General features: G+C 44.2%; 1 protein-coding gene across 1 annotated transcript in view; it reads left to right on the top strand.

Moving 5' to 3' along the window:
• Positions 1 to 12724, top strand: part of PRKCH (protein kinase C eta) — a 240936-nt gene that overhangs the window by 149198 nt on the left and 79014 nt on the right. Inside the window, exon 9 of the mRNA XM_089687472.1 lies at positions 31 to 204. Within this exon, the coding sequence (XP_089543598.1) occupies positions 31 to 204 (174 nt within the window). The remainder of the gene's footprint in view (positions 1 to 30; positions 205 to 12724) is intronic.

Below are 12724 nucleotides of genomic sequence, written 5' to 3' on the forward strand. Positions count from 1 at the left end.
AAAGTTCTATGATCCCCCTCTGATCCTCAGGTCATGCTTGCGAAGTCTCGGGATGGGGAAAACCTGTACGCAGTGAAGGTGTTAAAGAAGGATGTGATTCTTCAGGACGATGATGTTGAATGCACCATGACGGAGAAACGCATCTTGTCTCTGGCGTGTAACCACCCGTTCCTAACACAGCTCTTCTGCTGCTTCCAGACTCCGGTGAGTCCTCAAAATGCATACAGCCGAACACAGACTCAAGGAGCACTTATATTCCACTGATACACTTTCGGAAGGGGCAGTAAAAACAGGCATCTGAGCTGCAGTTTTACAGCTAACCTGGCCCCATACGAATGCTAAAATTACAGCCTGACAGGGCTGTGCATATGCTGTGGCCATGGCATTTTTAACTCCGCTTGCAGAGTTTTGACAGGCGACACCACCCGTCAAATTTGACCACTGAGATCAATGGAGCCACATGGCAAATGTGAGCCAAGCGCGTTGCTTGCAGTTGTAAAATTGGAGTTCAGCAGTTAAAACGAAAAAAAAAAAGACAAACATTAGGAAGCAGCAGTAGCCCCTTCTGAATGTCTTTCAGCCCTTTAAAAAAGCAATCCAGTGCAGATTGCTTTTCAGAGGGCAATAATCTCTGCCACCTGTCTGAAAGAGACCTAACTGAAGGTCTGTACCTTGGTACGGACCTGTGGCTAGTGGAATAGCCTGCAGGGGTATGAGCATTGCATCTGCGAGCCACTGACTGACTACAGTTGCAATGCTTTGCAAAACATCAATAAATGCACTTTTGTTTTTTTAAACAATGTGTATGCATTTATTAGTTTTTTTGCAAAAGGTGGAATTTACTTTTAAAGCCCATCTCCAGAAAAAAATGCACTTTATTTTGCTTTATATTGGAGGCAATTAAAACCTTTCTCAAAATGTTATTGCTCTGTGTTCCCATCAGTGGGTATCCCACTCATTTCTTGACTGTATCTTGTAGTGACCAGCAGTGGGCACTGTTGCATCAAAATCAATTGAACGTCTCGTGCTGAACGTCCTAACCACCAGCCCTTGCCTATTCCCATTATATATGGCTGGAACTGTATAAGGTGTGCAATTGCTTTGTGCATTCTGAATGCATGCATCCTACAAATTGATCATTAGGAGGAAGAAAAAGGGCTTTAAAGAACTATTCCACCCTTCTGAGATACATATGAAAGGGAAGTGTACCAAGCAGAATGTTTTAGAAATAGTATATGTTACCCTTTTTACTCTTTTGGTTTATACATCCTGTTGAAGAATCTTTTCGGCCAATGGAAATTTTTCCTATGGGAGTCTGCGTAAAACTAAAAGCCATGTTTATGTTGCAGTTGGCTTCAGTCTGGTTAATAATTGTTAGATGCAACCTCTCTATAGAATTCAGGCACAGCAGATTCCATAAGTCAATGTCAGTCCATTGAGACACAACATGAGATATACCAGCTTCATATTGCAGCTAACTGCTCGGCACACACATACTGTAATATTATGTTTATTGCACTTGCTAATATGCAACAAAATATCCAAATATCAGCTAAGCCCAATGATCGTGTTTGCTTTCAGTAAATCTAACTTTGTCTATAGTTTCTTTAAGTGTTCACACATACACCTCCATCTATTGTGGCTACAGTCCCCACCTAACAATAAAAAAGTCTGACCTTCCCGATAAGTGCACAGTACAATTATTGTATCTTCCTGTGCCCATGTAAGTCTATGGACAATGCTGGTAACCTTGTATTGAAAGTGGTTGTGACTCTGAGCAAAACTTTTATTTATTTGCACAACACGTTCCTTGTGGTGTACCTTGTATGGTTTTCTGGCTAGAGTTGTTCAGCAAGATGTCAAATGTGCCATGTACCATATGGCTAGCCTTGATATGTTTTAGGCCCCTTCCACGCGGGCGTTCTGTATGTCTGTTTTTCATCTGTCTGTTTATGGATGATAAATGGACACCCATGTATTTCTATGGACTAGCAGATTTAAATGGACGATCATCTGTTTACATCCGTTAATGTGCGCATCCGTTAACATTTGAGGTTTTTGAATGGAAGAAACCCCTATATTCAGTTAAAAAAAAAAGATGTAAATGGACAAAAAACTGATGTAAACGGACATACGGTCCATTTTTGCATTGGTAAAGGGTGTAAAAAAAAGATGTGAACTGATGAAAAAGGGATGTAAACGGACGAAAAACAAATATAAACTGACATAAACTGATGTAAACTGATATGTTTTTTCTCTGAAAAAATGTAACTGAACTGATGAAAAAAACGGAACTCTTGTGAAAGGACCCTTAAAGTGTCATTAATCCCACATCATTAAAAAAAAATCTGAAAATGCTGTATTACATGCTGTTCCTATTCACCCAGTAACTATGGGGTTCATTTTCTGTATGTTGCAATAAAACCTGGTTGATCCTGCTACTCTCTATCTCCACCTTTTGTCCATGTCCCCAATTCAGTTAGGAATTTTGCAGCTGTAATGGCAACCCTGCACATGCTCAGTTTTCAGTGGGTTTCTATGCTGAGCATTTCCTGCCTAACACCTCTGAGCAGCCCCTGTGACTATAGAATGTGGGTGTGTACACAATGGTAAATGACGGTCCATTCCCTCCCTTCTCCTCCTTGCCCACTAACCAGCTAAATACACTATGGAGGCAGGATATTACATGTGGATAATTGGTTGCTTCACCTCCCTCCTATTTTAAGACACTGTAGGGGCGTGACACAGCCTGTAACTGGCTGAAATCTGCCCACACCATGTTATTTACACAAAATAATAAAGATTTGATTTCAAATGTATATTTGTATTTAATATAGTTGTATGTATTTAAAACAGTTTATTGATATTATTTATTTATTTTTCCTTTGTATTCCAAAGGCTGTTTTTGTTTTTTTATTTTGAACACGTGACCAGCAGCAGAGGACTAGAATCTCCTTCTGCCACTGTTTCCCTGCAGACAGGCTGGGAAAGAGCTGGGTCATGTGACTGCTGTATATCGATTAGGAAAAATATTATTTTTTTTTTTATTTAAATACAGTGCCATCATCCATATACAGAAATATAAGGGACAATGTAAATTAAAAAGTGTGTGTTTAGTATCACTTCAACTTCATATTTAGTATTCAAATTTCTATAATAAATCTAATTTACTATAAAATAGCAAAGGCAAAATAAAAAAAGAGATATTAAGAGAGAAAAGTGTACATTTTGAATATTACTTTAAAAATAAAATCAGACTCAACTAGGTACCTTTTTAAAGTGGTTTTTTTTTCGTTAAAATAATAAACATTATACTTACCTGCTCTGTGTAATGGTTTTGCACAGAGAAGTCCCGATCCTCTTCTTCTCTGGTCCTTCACTGGCACTTTTGGACTCATCCTCCTGTTGCTTGCCACCGGAGCAAGCAGCTCGTATGTGCTCACTCCCAAGCCACCTCTGTCTATGGGAAACACAGAGCGTATCTCAACCCTGCCCCCCTCTCTACTCACTGGCTGTGATTAACAGCAGCAGGAGCAAACGATTGGAACTGCTGTGTCTCAGCCAATGAGGAGAGAAAACCCAGGAGAGCCACGGCTCTCATGCATATCACTGGATAGGTATCGGGCTCAGGTAAGTATTAGGGGGGGAAGCTGCACACTGAAGGTTTTTTACCTTCATGCCTAGAATGCATAAACGTGAAAAAACCTTCAGCCTTTACAAGCACTTTAAGCTCACCAGGCTGCACTGCCTGTCAAAGTCAGCCAGTCAAGTAAATGGCACAGGTCACAAATGTTTGGCTCATGGTTGTGGTGCATTAGCCTCATATATTTTGCCATTTGTAAAAAAAAAAAAAAAAATGCTCTCTGAAGTTGGCAGGATCACCTTCTGAATGCCTGACAGTGGCTCAGTAGGTGCACTCCACGACAGATTGCTTTTCAGGTCATAAAAAACCTAAAAAGGAAAACGAATGCAGCCACCATATCTAAGGGCTGGTAAGCTTCAATATATAAAATGTTTGTTCTTGGTTTAGATGCATTTAAATAACTTTCACAAAAGGTGTATTAGGTGCATTATCCTCTTTTCTTTTCTTCTGCTTGGCTTGTAAAGGCAGAGTTCCCATTAAGGAAGATCTCTGTGCTGTTGCTTGTCAACAGTTGAAACAAAACACATTTGCCCAGAGGTTCCGAGCTCGTGTTGAGTTAAATGTCAAGATCAGCCTCTCTTCTGCTCAGGTCCCTGCTCTCCACTACTTATTGCATGAAATGTATGTGGAGTAATTGTAAACCACGAGCTCTGCGGCCTTTCCCTGGTGACAAGAGTCGTATTTCTGCAGACTGATGTGCAGCATAGATCAGCAGTGTCCCCAGGCTGCCGCTGACAGCTTAAGCATGTGACTTCAGGCTAATATGTAGATATGTAAGGACATGTGGGAAGGGGTCCTTCAGGTCATGTGCCGGGAATGCCACAAAAGTCAACCTTGTACCCCCATAGTACTCCGTTTTCAGCATCTTGACCATCAGTGTATTATTCCTAGTGATCTTCTGTGGAGGAGATCTAAGGTCATGCAAGATACACAAGGTATGTATTTATAGTTGTGACACCGATATCACCCGCCTTATACACAGGGGATTAAGTTGCCCGATATAACATAAGAAAACCTATTGCTAGTTTTCTTGTTGGCTAGTGTTGTATCCTTAGGCAGGCCATACATGATCCCTCTGATGAGGGACCCTGATGTAAGGGGGCTATCTGATAGGTTTTCCGATGTAAGGAAGCATTATCATGGGGTCACCTGATGTAAGGGGGACTCTGATGAGGTAACCTGATGTAAGGGGGACTCTGATGAAGTCACCTGATGTAAGGGGGACTCTGTTGAGGTCACCTGATGCAAGGGGGACTCTGTTGAGGTCACCTGATGCAAGGGGGACTCTGTTGAGGTCACCTGATGCAAGGGGGACTCTGTTGAGGTCACCTGATGCAAGGGGGACTCTGTTGAGGTCACCTGATGCAAGGGGGACTCTGTTGAGGTCACCTGATGCAAGGGGGACTCTGTTGAGGTCACCTGATGCAAGGGGGACTCTGTTGAGGTCACCTGATGCAAGGGGGACTCTGTTGAGGTCACCTGATGCAAGGGGGACTCTGATGAGGTCACCTGATGCAAGGGGGACTCTGATGAGGTCACCTGATGCAAGGGGGACTCTGATGAGGTCACCTGATGCAAGGGGGACTCTGATGAGGTCACCTGATGCAAGGGGGACTCTGATGAGGTCACCTGATGCAAGGGGGACTCTGTTGAGGTCACCTGATGCAAGGAGGACTCTGTTGAGGTCACCTGATGCAAGGGGGACTCTGTTGAGGTCACCTGATGCAAGGGGGACTCTGTTGAGGTCACCTGATGCAAGGGGGACTCTGTTGAGGTCACCTGATGCAAGGGGGACTCTGTTGAGGTCACCTGATGCAAGGGGGACTCTGTTGAGGTCACCTGATGCAAGGGGGACTCTGTTGATCATCACCTGATGCAAGGGGGACCCTTCGCTCTGTACCCAGCGCAATCTTCAACCCTTCGCTCTGTACCCAGCGCAATCTTCAACCCTTCGCTCTGTACCCAGCGCAATCTTCAACCCTTCGCTCTGTACCCAGCGCAATCTTCAACCCTTCGCTCTGTACCCAGCGCAATCTTCAACCCTTCGCTCTGTACCCAGCGCAATCTTCAACCCTTCGCTCTGTACCCAGCGCAATCTTCAACCCTTCGCTCTGTACCCAGCGCAATCTTCAACCCTTCGCTCTGTACCCAGCGCAATCTTCAACCCTTCGCTCTGTACCCAGCGCAATCTTCAACCCTTCGCTCTGTACCCAGCGCAATCTTCAACCCTTCGCTCTGTACCCAGCGCAATCTTCAACCCTTCGCTCTGTACCCAGCGCAATCTTCAACCCTTCGCTCTGTACCCAGCGCAATCTTCAACCCTTCGCTCTGTACCCAGCGCAATCTTCAACCCTTCGCTCTGTACCCAGCGCAATCTTCAACCCTTCGCTCTGTACCCAGCGCAATCTTCAATGCTTCGCACTGTACCCAGCGCAATCTTCAACCCTTCGCTCTGTACCCAGCGCAATCTTCAACCCTTCGCTCTGTACCCAGCGCAATCCTCAACCCTTCGCTCTGTACCCAGCGCAATCTTCAACCCTTCGCTCTGTACCCAGCGCAATCTTCAACCCTTCGCTCTGTACCCAGCGCAATTTTCAACCCTTCGCTCTGTACCCAGCGCAATCTTCAACCCTTCGCTCTGTACCCAGCGCCATCTTCAACCCTTTGCTCTGTACCCAGCACAATCCTCAAACCTGCACTCTGAATGTAATTCACTCCTGAACCCTGCACTCTGTACATAGCGCACTCCTGAACCCTGCACTCTGTACATAGCGCACTCCTGAACCCTGCACTCTGTACATAGCGCACTCCTGAACCCTGCTCTCTGTACATAGCGCACTCCTGAACCCTGCTCTCTGTACATAGCGCACTCCTGAACCCTGCTCTCTGTACATAGCGCACTCCTGAACCCTGCACTCTGTACATAGCGCACTCCTGAACCCTGCTCTCTGTACATAGCGCACTCCTGAACCCTGCACTCTGTACATAGCGCACTCCTGAACCCTGCTCTCTGTACATAGCGCACTCCTGAACCCTGCTCTCTGTACATAGCGCACTCCTGAACCCTGCTCTCTGTACATAGCGCACTCCTGAACCCTGCTCTCTGTACATAGCGCACTCCTGAACCCTGCTCTCTGTACATAGTGCACTCCTGAACCCTGCACTACTTTCTGAGAAGAAAAGCCCTGTACTCTTGGGCCTCATTTACACATTTATTTTTTGTAACTGCTTCCCCTTCTACTGAATGCACTTGAAGACAAAGCTGCATTTTATTTCAAGATGGGGTTGAGGGTGGGGCCAGGGTTGAGGTCGAAGGGGGCCCCATCAGGTAGGATGTATGAGGCTCTATTATTTCTAATAGCATCCCTGCTATTAATGATGGGGAAAGTGCTCCAATTTATTAATCTAATCCTGCTTTTTTTAGTGTAAGATATGCACTAACTCTTCCAGAATTTTCAATCCTTTGTGTACCCTGCTTTGCACAGTGGTTCCTTCCACCAACCCCTACATCATTCCTCTATCCATTAATGAAGTATTGATCAGCAGGACGGGTGAGCTGAGCATGGGACAAAAGAGATCATCCAACCTGCAAGTGTTAGTTTACAAAGTCACTTTCAGGGAGAGTTTCTTGTTGATCAGAGCAGCGTTTGGCAGGACATGCAGCAGGAGAGTCACCTGCGATTCCAGTGGAGATAAAACCAGCCATTGCCACACATTGCATAGGCATGGTCCACCATTGTCACCAGCAGGAAACCTTCCCTGAGCAATGACATGAAGCTGCTGCGGGGGCAAGAAGTGACTGTAAAAAGGATGTAAGAGATCAGCAGTCCTGGGCTGCAGAAAGGGAGGAAATAAAAGTGAGAAAAAAACATGCCAGTTATTTATTACATAGTGCTTTAGCAAGCTTTGTATAAGCGAGTTTCCACTGCAGAGCAGTTTATAGTTTCCTGTTGATTCATGTTAGATTTCATACATCACACACATGACACGCGTTCATAAAGCCAAAGTACAGTGCCTGGACTGTATGACGCCATGTCCGGGAATCCAGTGTGCAATCTGGCCAAGAAAAATGTGTCTAGGTGCATCCCAGGTGCTTTGCGATAAAACCAAAGACAAATTTCCAATGTCCTTTTTTAAGGAATTATCCTTGTATTGCCTTATATCTTGCCATTAGAAGGTTGTCCCAAATGTAACCCTATGTGCAGAATATCCTGCCTGAAATGGAGAGGATCCTTTCATTGTGTACAGTTCCTCTAACCTGTAAGTCCCCCTCTGAACTTACTGGCAGGAAACCAGGTAGAGGGTCAGGTTGTGCTGTGCTCACTCCTGTCAGTGAAGCGATCCTCCATACAGCAGATGGTACACGATCGCTCTTGGATCGGGCTGTACACAGTTTGATTACCCCTTCCCCTATCTCCTCCAATGAGACTGCTCATCTTTTGGCAAAAGGGAGCCAGAGAATGAATCAAACACTTAACATGCTGCTGTAAGAGTGATCCTGTGTCATCTGTTTTATTGAGGATCGCTCCACTGACAGGAGAGGAGAGCACAGCCCGCACCTCCCGGCTCTGTCCTGTCACTTCTTTTCTCCTTTGCAGGCTTCACTGATCCAGGCTGCTCTCCCCTTGTCCCATCCGGGGATGAGGGAAGGCATTCAGTGGCCAGGCACAGCGTCCATTAAAAGACCTGCCTGGGGGGGGGCACAACTGAAATCTGAGTGGGCGTAGCCAGCACCCCCTAGCTCCGGCCATGACAGAGAGTAGGTAACCCAGTGGCTGTGGCTGCACCCTAGGCGGCTGCTAAGTTTGCCTAGTGGTAGTGCCGGCCCTGCTTAATACATTTCTTTTCAGCCTTCTTTGCAGTATGCAAGCATTCACTGATTAACTGAGCAGCAAATAAGTGAGGATATTGCCCAGAGCAAGCAATCACAGGTCAGATTTTGTTAGTACTCCAAATTTTTAGCTTGATAGTAGTTAAGAGGATAGCTTCTGCAGGTTTCTATTGCTGTGACCCCACTGGATAGATTTCACATAACGTCCTATTCTGGCGATGTGGTTGATGAAATGTAAAGCCAATTTTTTTTCAATAGAGTAAGGAAACACAATGAAGAAATGAAATCTCTCCTAAGGGAACAGAATTCTCAGTTTTGAGTTTTTGGATGAGTAGGTGTCTCCATTCCAGGATTCTTTCCACTTTTTGATATGTTGACAATTCTGAAAATTCTGGATTTTTTCTCTCATTGACAGTGTTCATCAGGGCAAATAGAGAGGATGACTCTTTGCAGTAGGTACACATGCAGCAAAAATAAATGTGGCAAAGCGACTATCCCTTCCCAGCGCAACACTAAACAATGCCTTTACATACACTGTCAGACCAAGAAAACTACAGAGGTTGCCATTTCTGACTGTCTTTTGAAAATGCTAATTGTCTGTCTCAAGCCTCATTTCTTACCTATCTGATGCATATTACTGCATATGTGTGAAAGGATCCTGCAAGATGTATACAGACCTGTGGCCTTAAGATCCTATTCTGCTGTGCAGAACCTAGGGAAAATGTAGTGGAGGAAAGGAAGGCCTGTTGAATAGTCTAGTCACTATTCTTACTCATTGAATTATATATGTAAATTTTCAGATTGCACTTTGAAAACATCAGGCTTTTTTTCAGCAAAGCAGATGATGAAAACCTGCAAATTACATGAAAAGGAGCCTAGAGCTCCACCTGCAGGCTGAATATGAAAACATTGCAAAAAAAACACTATTTATTTTAAAACCGGGTTGACAAATTATTCAAGTTGTGTGGTTTACAAGATCAGCTAATGGGCATATCGGCAGCACTGAATGTATGCAAATGTTTGGATTTGTTAGAGTGAATCTTCAAGGTTTAACATAAGTGTGGCATAAGAACAAAATACTGGGACATAGCTCATGTACTTTCAACATTCTCATACATCAGGTGCCCTTAAACCTAGAGTGCTGTAATAGGCAAGTTCCAAAGCTGGTCTGGCACCTCCTGAGCTGAAACCTGCCTATGGGCTCATTACAATGACTGGCAGCCTCCCAGGCCAATGGAGAGTAGCAGAAAGGGGATAATCTAGCTGAAATCTAAACTATAACATGCTTATTAGAATACCCTGGGAATTGGGATAACATAGGCAATCATGGAGGCATCTGATGGTATGTGGAGGCATCTGAGTGGCTTTAGTTTATGCGTATAGCCAGCATTGTATTTTTAGCATGGCAGGTGGACTTTAAGCTGTGTTGTGTTTTGAATTGCATAGATCCCACAGTGTAGGAAATAGATGTTGTGTGTTCCAGAGCATGGTTTGGAATGTCAAACAATTCCTCTCCTCTGTCTTGTGATAGATCTAGCCCTCTCCCGCGGTGCTGCCAGTAAAAGGCAATGACATGAACCCGTGTCAGGTCAGGTGACATTTGGTGCATGAATTTCATACTGTACATACCTCACACTGTACGCTGCACGTGCAGGGTATGGGAGAGTACAATAATAGTCCCTAATGACCTGCACTTTTAAAGAGCAATCCTGAGGGCTGATCAGAGGAGTTGGGTGGGGTGACCCCAGTACCTGTGTGTCACCACTTAACACTTAAGTGTAGATAATGCTTGTACTTGACAGTAAAAGCAGTCTGTATATGCAGTTATACTCACTGTGGAACCTAAGGGGTTAATCTCCTGCATTGTGTAAACAAAAAGGGTGCTTGATCATTTTCTTTTCTTATCCTCCCCTTCTACTGTCCCCAATCTGCTATTAGAACAGAGCCTTGGGGGCAAGCTGCACATGCTCAGTTTGGTGTGCATTTCTAGAGAGGTTTTTTTCTTGGCAGAGTGCATGTGATCAGCCCAGGGCCAATCAGTGCAGTCCAGACAGAGGGTCAGGGGTTATGCAGCCTCATAGGACATTCAGGGGGGAAGGAGAACTCCTCTTACAAGCTTTAACCTGTGCTTTGTGGACACTGCTAGAAGTCCCAGCTCTAACTGCTGATGAGAAAAGGTATTTAGCCGTTTATATTTACTAAAATAATTGCATTTCCTTGTTCTGTGTACTGTGGGACACCAGATACAGTTGCAAGAAAAAGTATGTGAACCCCTTGGGATTACGTGGAGTTTTGCATGAATTGGGCATAAAATGTGCTCTGAACGTTATCGAAGTCACAACAATAGAAGAACACAGTCTGCTGAACATAATACTACACAAACATTAGATGTTGCCATGGTTTAATTGCACATAACATGTAAACATTCACAGTGCAGGGAGGAAAAAGTGTGTGAACCTTTGGACTTAATAACTGGTTGACCCTCCTTTGGCAGCAATAACCTCAACCAAACGTTTCCTGTAGTTGCAGATCAGACCTGCACAACGATCTGGAGTAATTTTGGACCACTCCTCTTCACAAAACTGTTTCAGTGTAGCAATATTCTTGGGATATCTGGTGTGAATCGCTCTCTTAAGGTCATGCCACAGCATTTCAATCGGGTTGAGGTCAGGACTCTGACTGGGCCACTCCAGAAGGCGTATTCTGTGCTGTTGCAGCCATTGTTTTGTTGAATTACTTGTATGCTTTGGGTCATTGTCCTGTTGCATCACCCATCCTCTGCGGAGCTTCAGTTGGCGGACAGATGGTCGTACGTTTTCCTGCAAAATGTCTTGATAAACTCTGGAATTCATTTTCCCATCAATGACAACAATCCGTCCAGGCACTGAGGCAGCAAAGCAGCCCCAAACCATGATGCTCCCTCCGCCATGTTTTACAGTGGGGATGAGGTTTTGATGTTGGTGTGCTGTGCCTTTTTTTCTCCACACATAGTGTTGTGTGTTCTTCCCAAACAACTCAATCTTGGTTTCATCTGTCCACAGTATATTTTGCCAGTAGTGCTGTGGAACATCCAGGTGCTCTTTTGCAAACTTCAAACGTGCTGCAATATTCTTTTTGGACAGCAATGGCTTCCTCCGTGGTGTCCTCCCATGTACTTCATTCTTGTTTAATGTTTTCCTTATTGTAGATGTGTCAACAAAAATGTTAGCATGTGCCAGAGATTTCTGTAGGTCTTTAGCTGACACTCTGGGATTCTTCTTTACCTCATGCAGCATTCTGCGCTGTGCTCTTGCAGTCATTTTTACAGGACGACCACGCCTAGGGAGAGTAGCAACAGTGCAAAACTTTCTCCATTTGTAGACAGTCGGTCTTACCGTGGACACATGAACATCAAGGCTTTTGGAGATACTTTTGTAACCCTTTCCAGCTTAATGCAAGTCAACAATTCTTGATCGTAGGTCTTCTGAGAGCTCTTTTCTGCGAGGCATGGTTCACATCAGACAGTGCTTCTTGAAACCAGTAAACCCAAAACAGGTGTGTGTTCTTTAAGGGCAGGACAGCTGTCAGCAACACATCCAATATCATCACACTGATTGGAGTCAAGGTTGGCTCACTCCTGGCTCCAATTAGCTCTGGGAGAAGTCATTAAGCTAGGGCCTCACATACTTTTTCCTCCCTGCACTGTGAATGTTTACATGTTATGTGCAATTAAACCATGGCAACATCTAATGTTTGTGTAGTATTATGTTCAGCAGACTGTGTTCTTCTATTGTTGTGACTTAGATGACGTTCAGAGCACATTTTATGTCCAATTCATGCAAAACTCCACGTAATCCCAAGGGGTTCACATACTTTTTCTTGCAACTGTATAGTGAATGCAGGGTCCTGGGTTTAGTAACACATTAAAGTGTAAAGGGGGAGGTGTTTTCTGTAGTCCTAACACCTGTTGTTCTAGGGTGACAGTCTTGCTCCTCTGTAAATACAGTACAGTGATTGGTAGTTGTCTCCCTGGGACACCATATGAAAATAAAGGGAAAATAAGCCTGAAAACAATAAAACTAATAAAGATCAATAGAAAGCAATGCATACTAATATTGTATGTTTCTGGCTTTTCCTTAAGCATGCAATCAGAAGCTATTGTTTTGTACACATTCCAGGATGGTTACTATGCTGTCATCTAGCAGACAGGCCAGTAAAAATGACTCATTATGCTATAAATTATAGTCTGTCTTGCAACATGAAGTTTTATG

The sequence above is a fragment of the Staurois parvus genome, unplaced genomic scaffold, assembly GCF_062004578.1.
Source record: "Staurois parvus isolate SC_StPar_1 unplaced genomic scaffold, SC_StPar_1.0 ptg000426l, whole genome shotgun sequence".
Taxonomy (NCBI): Eukaryota; Metazoa; Chordata; class Amphibia; order Anura; family Ranidae; genus Staurois; species Staurois parvus.